A 14,318-nucleotide genomic window follows, 5' to 3' on the forward strand; every position below is an offset into this window, starting at 1 on the left:
GGGGGGGGGGGCTCCCCTTAATCACCTATGGGACACTTTATTAGGTACTCCCGCACAAGCTAATGAGGTCCATTACGTGAGCAGAAGTGACACTGGCAGAGAGGTATTAATCTCGCGATATATTACCGGTAATTAAACACGCGCATTGTTGTAGAACTCTCTGGATCTTATTAGTTGAGACACAGTTATTAAAAAAAAAAAAAAACTACCATTCATTCCTGTGCATAAGTGAATTAGATTTAAAAAAAAGACAGTGGTGCCTTGAGATATGAGTGAGCTGCTGCTAAAAACTTACAAAATAAAAGCACTGCATCTTGGCAGTGAACTCAGTTCACTCCGAGTTCGAGTTTACTGCCAAGCTAAACATAAAGAGAATTACTTATTATTCAAAATAACCTCCTAATTTTGCCTTTAAGTCTGCTAACCTGATGTCAACACAAAATAGGAAAGGTCATAGACGGATTTACGAAGAGCATCAATGTTGCGGTGTTATAACCCTTTCAGCAACGCATATTTGACACAAACGGTCAAAGAGTTAATAGAGCAGCATTCAATGGCATATATCCTTTATCCTCTGTGAAGAATGTTTACATTTATTCCCATACTGAAGAGCATAGGGTTTCCATGTGCAGTCTATCCGTACGTCTAAAAGGGGGGAAACAGCTTTACATTAGTCTTTGTCATAACCGTATGCTTTTATAAAATACAATATTATAGCATAGAAAAGGATCCGTTTTGCATATTTTCCATAGAGCTCATCCATTAAGTAATCAAAATGCTTGACTTTTTCCACATTTTTGTATTACCTTCTAAATCCATATACACACAGATATCAATGAATGAAAATGTGAAAATAATAATAATAATTATAATAATAATTCCTCCACACAACATCATTCCTATCCCCCAACAGAATATTTCAAATTTGCAGAACTAAGTAAGTTATTATTCCCACTCATTATTAATGATATCTGCAACATTTACTGTGTATGTGGCTGCGTCTGTGTTAGAGAGGATTTATAAGAATACGAGGGAACTGGGGTGGGGATCATTTGGCGTTTCCATTTTCATTTAATTGGATTATCACACTCTTTTTCAGCTGTGTAAAGAATTGCCTCAGTTTGCACCAACTCTCTGTGGAGACGAAAACGCAGCCTTAGGATGATGTTCTGTCGTTCCTTTCTCCCTCTTTTCTTCATGCTCAAAACCTCCGTCCAACTTCCAGTTTTCCATCTTCATCCACTTTTCGAAATGAATCTCACTCACAAGCATGTGGCCGTTGCGTACTGGAGCAGCAGAAATGAGGCCACAAATCTGCACCAACAATCAACGCTGAGATGCAATAAAGACGTCAATGAGCAGAATCCAACTTGACGCACATTAAATGGAAGTGGGGGAAAAAAAAGCACCCCACATCCGTATTTAAATCAGAGGATATTTCTTAAATATTGACTACTGTGTAGCCTCAATAGACAACCTCATTGATTTGTGTGGTCTGGATGTGAACCGAGAAGCCCCTTCTGGAGCAATTTTCTTAATTAGTGGCCAAATCAAAGTGAGTGACAGGCCAGGGCAGTTAAGGGAATCGCCAGTTCGATAGGACGCTCAAATCCGCTGGGACAGATTTTTGGAAAGTGTCTCCTCAAGTTATTTGCTTTCCAAGCCCGATGAGAAATATTCTTGTTTCTAATCATTTATTCCTTCTTGATGTCGTGCTTGGAGCAATACTGCAAATTGCTTGATCTTCCCGGCAAGTACGTAAAAAGCGCAATCAGATGGACCATTGTCTCACACGTCTTGGTGTGATCTTCGTCTAATGAGGCTGGAAACAGCTGCTCTCGCATGCTTTTGTGAATAATAGATGCGATGAGGGGGGTTGGAGGGGCACCTTTTACAGCAGTCATGAGGTTTCCTCAGCATCACATTGCAGCAGATGATGGGAAGAAAGAAGAAGGAGAAAAAAAAGGCAAACCAGATACTGGGACCAATCAAAATACAACATGATCCAAGACCACCAAATCAAAAATCAGAGAAACACTAAGAACTAAATCATTCTCCAGCTCACCACCCAGGCCAAGGCTATATGATGTGTGCCGGCAACAGAAACAATGAACTGACGCAGACCAACGAGACAACAAGGAACACCTGGACAAGACACGAATGGCTGTCCGATTACTTGTCCATTTATTCAGACAGGCTACCAATACATTTTGAAAAGATTTGTCGTCCATACTTGGAAACAGACAATTATTATGAGGACATTGTTGGCCTGGAACATACTTTGTGTGCATGGTGCATCAGAACTACGAGCCAAACATGCTAACCACCAGGCCAATGTGCTGTCTTTTTGCAATATTAGTTTTCTTTTGCCCCTAAATGATTCATCATATGTGAAATCAATCATAATGCAGTCCATACTTTTTTTTTGTTTAAACTAAAGCGCCATCTGCTGGAAGCAATTGGAACCTGGCCAACATGGTGGTTGTTTATCTTTACACGTGTGTCCTGTGAATGACTGCATGGTGACTTATTCAAAAGTGTACCCCAATTCTAGCACAAAGTTTCCTGGCATACACACAACCCAAATAAGGACAAAACTATAAAGGTATCTGTGGCGCTTGAGCGCAGGAATTTGCCCACCCTGTCCAAGTTGTACAAGGTTATAAAGAACAATACCACAAATAGAATGTCATTGAGTCGAGTCAAGGCTGAACTGTCAAAAAAAACAACAAAAAAAAATTGTTAGACAAACAATACTGATGACGTAGCTTCTACAATCAGCAGCACTCGCTCTCACAAGAACATGGAACCATTTACTTTTCTATTGTGCTTTCTTCTCTGACTCAAATGCCAGAGAAAGCGTTTGACGCAAATGGATGAGGAAATTGCCCAGGTGAGATGATTTGTGCCTCTGATGCCGCCTGCAATAGTGGGATTTTTTTTTTCCTAGCCCATTACAAGAAAAGGTTCTGCTGCCTTGTCACTGCACGGCAGAAACACAACTCCTGCAATTGTACAGCAATGATGTGTGTTCAAAATTGCGGATACTGCAATGACGGAAATTGACTGCTGGCTGATTGAGATGTGTGGTCAGGCACGAAAGAAAAAATATGGATGGTGACGCTGCGTCCCATTGGTTAGACTGATTTAGGACAAACTGCGCTTCATACCCAGCCGAGCTCTTCTGGTGCACTCTTGTTGTCCGCCTCCTGCCTACAAGCTAATCTAAGATAAGGGGACAGATGAAAAAACATACATATAAATGAAAGTGAGAATAGATGGTTTAAGATTAGATTTTAATAAGATCCTCGGTGTTGTGTTATAATAAGAGGAGGAAGCACAAACATTGCTTTAGGATGTGTTGGTAAAGTGTGATTTTGTGAATAAATCCACAATATGGCTTACGATGAATTGATGGCCATCAGTCCTTACCTGCTTTTTTTCTTCCTCTTTTTCCTTCCTCCTCCTCTTCTCAGCTTCCACCATGCTGAAGAAGTCTTGTTCAGCTCTGGCGATCATTTGCTCGGGAGACTCCTCTCGCTCGGCCGCGTCTCGTCCCGCCTCGTCCTCTCGGCTCTGCTCGGAGCGACTCCTTTCCTTCAGCCGCAGCTCCTTCTGACGAGCCTCCAGGATCTTCTCGCGCTTCGCCTCGCGCTCTAACATCTGCACGTGCACACAATTGACACAAGGAAGCTCCTTAAGCTTCTGGAATCTCAACAAGGAAGGGCACCGGACAATTGTGGTGATACGTGTGGATCGCCAATCATGGGTGGTTTGAATGTGGAGCGTGTGAGCAACCATATACATTAAATAAATCATCCAAGTCTAGTGGCGACTTTTGCTCTGTATTCAAGATCAGCGGTCTCCAAACATTTTTTTCCCCGCCACGGACCGGTTTAATGTGAGACAATATTTTCAGGGACCGGCCTTTAATGTGACAGAAAAATACAACAAAATAATATGATGTGACCTGCATGAAAACTGTGGTATTTTCGAAACATAATAATAAACAAGAATCATGACACGAGGAACGTCCTAGCTGGCCGCAAGACTCTGTGGTCGCTATGGTAATGTTTAAACATGCCTTCAAAATAAGATACACCGCAAATACAAAGTGCATGAAAAATACGACTCACCATCGCCGCATATGATGCGGAGTGGGCTTGGTGTGTGGTAATCTCCCGTTGCGATAAATTCATATTTTAAGTCAGACTCCTGATACTGTCTATTAAATGTAGCTTTCTTTTGCTTGAAAGTCGTAGGCTCCTCTTCTGTCTCCTGGCTGGGTCTTTTCCCCTTTCCAAAGACGGTTATTTTTTTACTCATTTTGCTAGCTCCTGGGTTTCATTTTAGTGGTAACCTATCACCTGACCGAGAAGCGCGTCAAGAGTGATGTACTGTAGACGGATGTAATAGAGAATCCGGTCATTTTTCAAAATAAAACATCTTGCAGATTTTAAATATATAAAACGGAAGTCATGTAAGTTTTTTATTCTTTCTGTGTGGCCCAATACCAAATGACCCACGGACTGGTACTGGTCCGCGGCCCGGTGGTTGGGCACCACTGTTCTCAATCATGACTACAATCTGAGTCTCTTCTGAACTCAGCCAAATTAGGTTGTTGCTAATTGAAGTGGAGGAAGTCAGCATGTGTGTTTAACTCAAAGATCACCAATATAGTGTCCGCAGAGCAACAGGTAGCTTCTCGATTCTTATTCCATAAGATACAACCTTCATCAGAACACCGTGTTTAAACTTGTCAGGGTACTACCGACGACGTATTATTGCAAAGAAAATGTTTGACTTTGAGGGTCTCACCTCGGCCATAAGACTCTTTTCATTCTTCTGGAGGTTAGACAGTCCCGAGCAGACCTCCAGTATTGTAGCCGCACCCTGCTGTGATCCGCAAGCCACCAGGCGACCGTTCTCGTGCAGCCGCAGGCTAAACAGAGCTTCATCACACACCTGAAAAACAACACTTGGTTTGAGCCGCTCACAGAAAAATGCTGTTTGGCTTGAGGCGCACACAGAAGGGATGACTTTACCTTTACACTCAGCGTGGGGTCGTTCTGCTTAAACAAGACGTCCCAGATGTCCAGCACGCCATCCATCTTCACTGTGAAAAAGACGGAGGGTCTAATAGGACTCCAGCAGGCATCTGTCAGGCATGACATCTGGTATCTGATCAAAGTCAAGATATATCGACATGGGACATGGCCAAGAAAAAAAAAAAAGAAAAAGCAGTGAGGATACGTAATAATGGCAGAATCTTGTACAAGAATACACACAGAAGAAGCAAAAATGCCGCTAAAATGTAAGAGAGCCGTTGTTGAGTTGTTTTCAAACAATCTAGTCAGAATTACACAAGAATACACATAGAAGAAGCAAAAAAAAATGTAAAAGATACGCTCTTGGAAATGTGGTTGAGTTGTTTTCAAACAATCTAGTCAGAATTACAATTCACATCCTTGTTGGAGGAAATAAACCGGGAGCCTACTTTGTCCACATGATGGATGAGTCCTTTATGTCCTCGGACCAAATTCGAGCCCTCCAGTCACCCACAGTGAGGAAGTTTTTGGGGAAGAAGGGATTTCTTTGCAGGGCATAGACAGGTCCATGGTGACATTCGTAGGTACCCACGATCTTCTCGGCCGGAGTCTTTGCCTTCCTGTTACAGGACACAACGACACCCTGCTCGGTCCCCACCATGAACTTGGTTGGCTGGAGAGACAAGAGGACATTTTAAGGGACGGACTGAGAGACGCTTACTTTCATTCAGCGTTGAATAGCTGGAACAAAACACACCATGGTGGCTTCAAACTCCAGAGAGATAGCTCCCAAAGCCCGGTCCAGGTTCCCTTCCCGACCCAGGTCCAAAATTAACTGCTCCGTGGGCTCGCTCAGCCGACGGACGTCCCACCACAGAACCTGGCACCAAACGCAGCGTTCAGATTCGTCAAACAGCAGCCCCTGAAGGTCGATTTAAATTAACAGACCTGTCCATCGGTGGATGCAGAGAAGGCTTCGGTCCCGGTCTTGGATTGTAACCAAATGGTTTTGTAGACCGGATCCCTGTGACTCTGCTCCAGAGAGGAAACATCCATGGACTGACCGCTTTTACGGGTGTCCCAGAACACTAAAACACACCAAGACTTACTGAACATAAGCACAAGAAGTCCGATGGACAGTTGCACGGATAGCTTAATTTATCCTGGTCAGGACTGCTGAGAAGCCGGACTGTGCTAACTTTTCAATAACTATGAGAAGTATTAATCCATCTTTTACACAAACCCACCAATCTGGCCATTGTAGCTCCCGCCGACGAGAGTGTGCGAGTCTTTTGGATTGTAGTCCAAACAGACAAGAGGAGACGCCGGCTTCAGAGTTAACTCAGGTTTGTTGGGATTCTCTGGAAAACAGAGAAATATCCAATCAGGACTGTGTCATATTTTGGCCCCTTGGCCTGTCTTTGTGTCTGTCGCGCTTACCGAGGTCCCAGATGTATGAATCGGGGCTCATGTCTGCGGAAGCTTTCTGGAAGTCCAGGCATGAGTAGGCAGCGGCCAATTTCCTGCCTCCGTCGGGGTGCCAGGATAGACAGCTAACTGTTCGCTTCACCCGGTTTGGATCTCTGTTGAAACAATCCAAAGTGTGACATCGACAAGTGGAAGTTTGACATCTCAAAGTCTGTACAAGAGCTCCTGCGGGATAAGTTTTGTCACCAGATACCGGAAAACATAGATAGTATTAGCGAATGGCGGATCCTGAATTTCGTCGAGTAGATCTTCATCCTCAAAGTACTTCTGGTAGATGTCAACGGCGGTGTTCTGTCCAACGCAGTGCTCTATAACCTGGACCCCAGACAGATGACATAATAGAGTGCAGGATGATTTCAGGGTTAAATCGAGGCAGTGTGGGACAACAGCGGGTCTTACGCCGCCGAGTTGCGCGATGCTGTTCAAGTAACTCTCATCCTTCTCGACCTTCTTCCTGAAACGAATGGTTTGCTCCACCTCTTGGGGGTTAACGTCTTTGGGCCAGCCCCCTTCCACGTGGTTTATTCCGCGGCTTTCTGATTCAAACCTCTCTGTGTTTATCTGGAAACATAATTAAACTTGTGTCAACACAAACGTGGTTCATGCTCAGTGACGTTCGACCAAGAATTTGAACAATGATTTCAAAATAAATCGATAAATATATATTTTTTTTAATCAAGAAAGTGGGCAGTGGTGACTCTGCATTCATGGTATTGTTTTTATTTTGTTCTAATCTACCCTAGTTACAGGTGTTTCTCAATAAATTACAACATCATATAAAAAGCTAACTCATTTCAATTTTCAAATAAATAAGTTACTCATTATACAGATTCATTAAACCCAGGGAAATACTTTTCAGATATCGAATTCCTACCTAATTTCTATGATCAAAAATATTTACGCAATATCCTTGTGAGGTTGTGAGTTTTCACAATAAACCGACGATATTAAAAAAAAAACGTGCATGAGTTTCACTTTCTCAATTAAAGTACTGAAATTAAGTACTTCAATAAGGAACTGTATTTAGCACGGTAAGTACGCGTTCAAAGGTAAACATGATGAAGCTGGAAAACCACCTGATGCTCGGACATGTCCCGAGAACACTGAAGCGCCTGGCCGCTGCTCCCCCTCGGCATGAACTGCAGCGCCAGGTTCGGGTCAGGAGGCACGTCCGCAACAAGCTCCGCCGGACGGTCAGAGAAGAGACATTGGCGGCCAAAATCCCTGCGAGGTTTCGAGTACTCATGAACAATCTCCATGGCGCTCAATCCTGCCGAAAAACACCCAGCGAAACTCAAAAAAAGGGGGAGGACAAAACAGAGCAGCAATGGCGCTGTCGTCTCCTAGCAACGTCGCGAACACGGAAGTAGGTACAGTCTCTTAGAGACGATATTCAAACTTTATTTAACGTTACTCTCAAAGCTAATCGGACGGAAAATATTTCAGACTTCTTGTTGGTGCCAATGAATGGAATGAGGAAATGATGAGGTTTTTTTTCCTTTTGGTCAACGTTCCAGTGGCCTCTTCGAAATACAGTGGACGGCTCTCAATTAAAGAAAAAAAAATTCTGGAATATTTTTGTCTATTTTTGTTTTTGATGTACAACCCCCCCCCCTCAATTTTCACCCTGTTTTCAGGGAAATACTAAATATTTATCATTATTTTTTTTGGGAGGGGGCGGTTTTTTCCTTTTCTCCTCAATGGACATCAGTTTTGATCAGATTTCTGCTATTGGCAGGCTTACTGCAACTTCCTTCCATGAACATTCATACTTTTGTGGTTAATTAGAGGTTCAAAGTTGTCCACCGGCGTGGAAATGAGTTTGTATAGTTATTTATATGCGCCCTGTGATTGACCGGCCACCAGCTCTAGCCCAGCTGAAATCAGATCCAGTTCGCGGATAGATGATGAATGGGTAATCTGACACATTGGATGCATCTAAGATGCAGGAGAAGCATTTCCGAAATGTTCTGTGTGGAGCAAATTAAACGGAACTATTTGTGTGTTGTTGTTTTGCGTGAACCTCAGTGGTAACACAAGTAGCTGGAGTGTGATATGATTTTTGTTTGTTTCCGAGCCATTCTCCATTATCCACTCCCACTCTCATTTTAATCACAAAGGAGACAAAATGATGACCAACAGATCAGAGAAAGAAGCTTTTGCAGTGACAATAAAAGTTTATTCAAAGTCACATTTTTTTTTACAGTAGATGCTATGATTTTTGCAAAGCCACCGAAAGCCAATCATCAAGCAACTGTTGCCACTACACCAAAACGAACAAGCAAAAGAAAAGAAAACCAAAAAAAAAACAGGCCAATGACTGTGATTGACTATTCACAGATGTCAATACATTCCCTTGTTACATCAATTGGGAATGGATTTTCTGTGAGATGAATTGTGTTTGGAGAGGCAGACCTGGTTTCGATACGTGGCTAACAACAACAGCCCAAAAAAATTGGTAACATTTTCCTCAAAATAAAAAACTTTGATTCGTTCCATGAGTTTTCTGAACTTTAACAACAAACCGAAATAAAGCCATAAGCAACACACTAACCAAATCGCTTTCAACCAAATCAAATAAACTGTCCATTATCTCCATTTGTCTATTGTTGAATTAGAAAGGATGTTTTACCGAAGTGCCTCAAAGTTAACATTCAAATCGTTGTATTATTTCGTCATGTGAAGAGTGTCCTCTAAGCAAATGAGGTACTAATGTGCGAAGCTCGATCATTAGGAGAGTGATTATGTGAATTATGAAGCGGTGCCCACTGCCTTGAAACGCTGTTTAAAATAATGGTGCAAAAGTGTTGCAGAGCTGATTCATATGGCGTGGGCTTATGGGTCTTAGCCGTGCTAAAACGTCAGGGCCGCATAGCCTTGTTTGGAATAAACGGCAAAACCTGGGTAGACCTCCTCCTCAAAAGGCCTGTTGTAAGTATAGATGTGAGACAAATTGTTTCCGGAGACACGATAGAAGGACAAAGTGCACCCGGGAGAGTCAAGATACACCCCAAATCTTTGCACGCCATTCGTAGGCTCAAAGCATAACCAAATTTTCATATCTCTGGTTTTAACGATGACTTGAAAATCATTGTTTGCATGAATTCCCCAAGAGCTGAACATATCGGTGAATGGTAGGCGCGAGCCTTCGCCATTTTTCCTCGGAGTTTCATCGTATGCAACCGCCGCACAAATGTGGCCCCTCCACTCCACCTCCCAATAATGACGACCCGTTAGCGACTCTTGGCATAGAACTTGCTGAAAATCCAGAAACCTATCCGTGTTAGCCGGATACGACCTGCTACTGCTGTATGTCACTTTGGTGTTTTCGTCTGACAGGGTGAGATTTTTGTGGACGGTACTTGGGTTCAGTTTGAGTTCCACGGCACCTGATGGAAAGAAAAAACACAAACACGTTAGGGATCACGACAGTCGGCGCAGTTTGACACGGAGGTGTAAACAGTCGTGTAAGCTTTTGTTAAATTGTTAATTTTTGTCATTTTATGTTTGAGCGTTATATTTTGTGTTCGGATTACCTATTGTCTTGATATGTGATTGTGATACATATAGCCAACAGGGGGCGCTGTAGGTTTAGAGTTGATAGCATATGACAAGGTTTCCGGTAAAGACAGTTCACGGAGATCACCATGCGTGCTGGCAACAATAAAGTTGAGCTTAGGCTCATTTGTTCACTAAATGATGGCTCATCATATTAAGATGAACAACACACCTATATTATATTCAGTTTAATAATTGCTTAACACAAGTTTATGTTGATATTATCTGATTGGCTGAAGGAAACCAGGAAGTTTGAGTAGCCGGAAAAAGGTGTGGTCTCGTCCGTTCGGGAGTAGCGCAGCAGACGTTTAAAAATAAATAAATAAAAGCTGCGTTCAAACGAAGTACATCTCTCCTTTTTCCCATTCCTAACGTAGAGCCAGCCATTCAAACGTTAAAAAATAAAGAAATAAAAGCTGCGTTCAAACAAAGTCCATCTCTCCTTTTTGCCCATTCCCATCCATTCAAAACCTACGAACCTCTCAATTTACAGTAGCACACAAAAAAAGAAGGAACTTACGCCAGATTAAATCGTTTCTGTCTGTGATCTCCCTCACTGGTGGGACCGATGGCACGGTGAATTTGTCACTGAACAGAAGGCCGTTTTTGTAATGGTAGATGGAAGCTCCCTTGTATTTGTTATTAGGCATCGCAGTGATAAGGAACTTGACACTGCTGCTGCGCTTCAGAGGCTTGGCGTATTTAATGAACTCTTGGGCGGTTTCTCTCATTTTGATGATGACCTCATTTGAGAAGGTTTGATATCCTTCATCCGTTCTTCCGGTCTTGGATGTGTCCAAGTACTCAGCCATGCTGTCAATGAAGGAGTCGTTTGCGTCCAAGTCGGTGAATACGTAGCAAAGAACATTTGTGATACCCGGAGCGAGAACCACTCGATCCAATTCTGTCTTAGTGCGCACGACACGAGCGTTTGTGTCCTTGAGCATCATGTTAACGCAGGAGTCGATGACATTGATGATGCGTTCTTTGTTCTCCAACCAGTTGTTAAGGCGGGTTTTCTGGAACGGAGAGTATTCTCGATCGTGAAAGACTTTGGCCAATGCGCTCTCATCCTCTTTGCCATCGCGGATGGAAGGAAGCTTTGTGGATAGTGCCAATTTGAGAGAAGCTTTGTAAAAAGAGCAAAGTTTTTGGAAACTGCTCAGGTTTTTACGAATCAGGGGGAAATTTTGTGCCGCGCCGCTAAACAGACTATCGTTACATCTCATTTTCACTTCGTTTTGGTCTTCCATAGCCTGTTGAATTTCCCTCGACAGTGAGACGCTGACTTCCTTGACCAGGATGGCAGATTTGTTGTACAGCGCCTGCAGAGGATGCAGCCAGACGAACAGCGGAGCGTTATTTTCCGGATCTCCCAACAGTGTCGGAAGCTCGCAGTAGGTTTCCACTGCTTGGACGAAGGTGGCGGGGTTTTTCTCAAGGATGAGGTCTCCAAAGAATGTGCAGGTGAACTTGTTGGTCAAGTTTTGCTCATCTTCGCTCAACTTTATCTGCGCACTTCCTTCAATTTTAAATGTGGGAATCTTCTTGATCACCGCTTGCATGTTACCCTGGATATCTTGAACGCTGCTGGCCTCTAACTTCTCACTGTCAAAGACAAAGAATGCATTTGCCCCGTAAAGGATAGCCGTGACCAAATGCGTCGCCTTGCCGTTCTCAATCACTTGTTTTTGGCTGCTGTTTAGTGGCTCGAGAGTAGAAAGAGACAGCTGCTTAAAGGTGGTGGTCGCTTTGTACTGAAAAGTGACCCTGCTCTGGTTCTTAAATTTCTTCTGATTATTCAGGTACTTGGCAGATCCTCCAACTTCAACCAAGCCCCCCAAGAAACTCATATTCAGAGAAGCTTCGATATCCATCATAGAAGACCTCGATTCAATGGTGTCCGAGGCTGAAATCTTAAAGGAACTGCTTTTTTGAGTCGTTTCACTGGTGTGTTTATCTAGAACCGATGGATCCCACAGAGAGAAACCTGCAGGAACAGACACAGGATATGAGTGCGATAAATACCAGAATAACACTGAGGATAACCGTGCTTCAAGTTCTACCTGGGATGAGTTCATCTGAGCGGGCATCATACAGCATCCCCAAGGTGAAGGGCTGACCCAGAGCAGCAATTTTCATGGGGCCGGGCATGTTTGCAGATATAGGGAGTAGCTGACAGGAGGGGGGGAAAAAAAAACAAAACAACAGAAGCGGTGAAGTCACACTTCCGACAATCGGATTCAGCATGTAGGCAACGCGCAACTTGTACCACTGCTTAGTTATCATCACTCACCTGGGATGAGCAACCGAGCTGTTTGATGGTCTTCTCGACGTCTAGCCAGGGAGAGCCTAGTCGGGTGTGATCGTCAGTTAGGTTCGCAGTCCTATTTATATTCGAAATCCGCCGGTATTTTGCATGTTTTCCATATTTTCTCAGGTCGCATCATTTCAATAATTTGATTATTTTATGACTTTAAATGAACGCAACCGTCGATAGCTGCAAGGAAGAAGAAAAGGAGAAAAGCCTTGTACTGCAGTTTGACATTTTGGTCCGTCAGAAATGCAATCAACGAGCAGAATCTCGTTTTTCAGCTCACACGGCTGGACATGTGTGATGACCTTTCTTCGGACAAAACTCTTGACTTTCTTCTCTTACAACATTGGCAATGCCGGTTACGAATATACGGACAATGCATTTATCGATAGCTACCATGTAAATAAGAATTTGATCTGCGGCTACACAAGCTTTTAGCTCACAGCTTGGGATCTGGTAACCAGGAGAGGGGTTGGACCCCCCCATGTAAAAGCTCGGCGCCTGTACGTTGGGGTTCACACTAGTGGACGAGAGGGTAGCCTCATTGCAGCTTTGGTTTTGGTTTTTTTTTCTTCCGAATCGCTGAGCAGTAGCTCAGAGTACCCCCCCCCTTTTTTTTGGGGAGTCCTTGGAGTTTTTTGGCTGCTCTGGGCACTCCCTCGTTCTACTGGGTGACTTCAATGCTAAAGTAGCACAAATCACCTCACCCCCGCTCCACCACGGGGTGTCTTGTTTGTATGACAGAATGGCACAACTCTCCCCTGAAATCTCAGCAGTACTTTTATACCCTGCACATCCCATTCCACATTTATCTCCAGCAGGTGCTCCTTCCACTGAGCCGAGGGGCCTTAAAATGGAGAACCAGTGTTCTTGTCGAGTCGTGGGGAGCCTATTTCAGAAATTATCTTTCACGTGCTTGCATTCCGCTTGAGGGCTTAACGACAAGCACGGCGTATGTGTCGTGCAACGCAGGTTACCGCCCAATCAAGCCGGTGCTGCTGACATTGGGTAGACTGACGCGTTCATTCACGCCGCGTTCAACAGATTGGACCAGCAGCCACGGGCAATTTAGCAATATTCTCGTGTCACTTTCCGATTGTAGTCCGCCTATTACCCGCCGAAAAACATACAGTGCGTCCGAAAAACATAGAGTACCTCTAATTCTGTTTTTTTTTTTTTTTTTTTGTCAACAAGATACAGAAAAATAACATGTTGACGCTTTTATTTTCAGTAGGCTAGATTACTCTAATGGTGACTTTAGAGGTATAAAAAAAAAATAAAAAAAAATCAATCAATCAGGCAGCTGCAGCTGATCCGAAATACTCCCACCAGAGTCCTTACAAACAAGAAGAAACTGAACCACATCACGGCTGTCCTCAAATCAACACGCTGGCTTCCTGTGAAGTCAAAGAATAGATTTTCAAATCTTGCTGTTGGTCTATGAGTCTCTAAAGGGTCTCGGACCAAAATGCATGCAAGATGTGGCTTTCAGACCCCTCAGGTCTTCTGGGATGAGTCTCTCGCGTTTTCCCAGAACCAAACAAAGTGAAGCAGCATTGAGTTCCTATGCTCCTCACCTGTGGAAGAAACTCCTCGATTACCTTTTACAGTTTTAGATCAGGCCTGCAAACCTGATTGTTTCCAGCAGCATTCTCGTGAATCCGTCCCTTTAGTCTCTTGTTTTAATCGCAGTGTGCACGCTATCTTTTAATTGATCTCGAATGACTTTTGCTTGGTTTTAATCATTTCGATCATACTTATTTGAGGTGATTTCCTGATGACAAGTCTTGGTTTTAGATTTTTTTTTTTCATTCATTTTGGCGAGTGAATGGCAGAGCAATAATTTGTTAACGCCTAAATTTTAATATCATTTGCTTCCTGATGAAGATGAAAATGTATTTGAAAAC

At 43.3% G+C, this 14,318-nt stretch overlaps 2 protein-coding genes across 4 annotated transcripts; both read right to left on the minus strand.

Annotated features, from left to right (window-relative positions):
- Positions 1-2,733: 2,733 nt before the first annotated feature.
- On the minus strand, positions 2,734-7,898 carry dnai2b (dynein, axonemal, intermediate chain 2b). 3 transcript variants are annotated; one of them, XM_019857909.1, is made up of 12 exons: positions 7,613-7,897; positions 6,936-7,097; positions 6,730-6,851; positions 6,489-6,631; positions 6,296-6,409; positions 5,997-6,136; positions 5,806-5,928; positions 5,498-5,721; positions 5,046-5,181; positions 4,819-4,965; positions 3,433-3,663; positions 2,734-3,220 (listed from the first exon to the last, which is right to left on the minus strand). In XM_019857909.1, the coding sequence occupies exons 1-12, from the start codon at positions 7,793-7,795 to the stop codon at positions 2,981-2,983; spliced, it is 1,965 nt and encodes a 654-aa protein (XP_019713468.1). In that variant the 5' UTR covers positions 7,796-7,897; the 3' UTR covers positions 2,734-2,980. The 3 variants fall into 3 exon arrangements, with proteins under 3 accessions (XP_019713468.1, XP_019713467.1, XP_019713469.1); XM_019857908.1 differs by having other exon boundaries at positions 6,730-7,097; positions 7,613-7,898; XM_019857910.1 differs by having other exon boundaries at positions 3,107-3,225; positions 6,730-7,097; positions 7,613-7,898.
- Positions 7,899-8,693: 795 nt separating this feature from the next.
- On the minus strand, positions 8,694-12,454 carry LOC109508097 (neoverrucotoxin subunit alpha-like). The gene is made up of 4 exons (XM_019857944.1): positions 12,391-12,454; positions 12,161-12,269; positions 10,615-12,084; positions 8,694-9,925 (listed from the first exon to the last, which is right to left on the minus strand). Exons 2-4 carry the CDS (start codon positions 12,246-12,248, stop codon positions 9,390-9,392), a joined length of 2,094 nt encoding a protein of 697 aa, XP_019713503.1. The 5' UTR covers positions 12,249-12,269; positions 12,391-12,454; the 3' UTR covers positions 8,694-9,389.
- Between the last annotated feature and the right edge of the window lie 1,864 nt (positions 12,455-14,318).

This window comes from Hippocampus comes, unplaced genomic scaffold (assembly GCF_001891065.2).
Source record: "Hippocampus comes isolate QL1 unplaced genomic scaffold, H_comes_QL1_v1.1 scaffold162, whole genome shotgun sequence".
NCBI classification, from domain to species: Eukaryota; Metazoa; Chordata; class Actinopteri; order Syngnathiformes; family Syngnathidae; genus Hippocampus; species Hippocampus comes.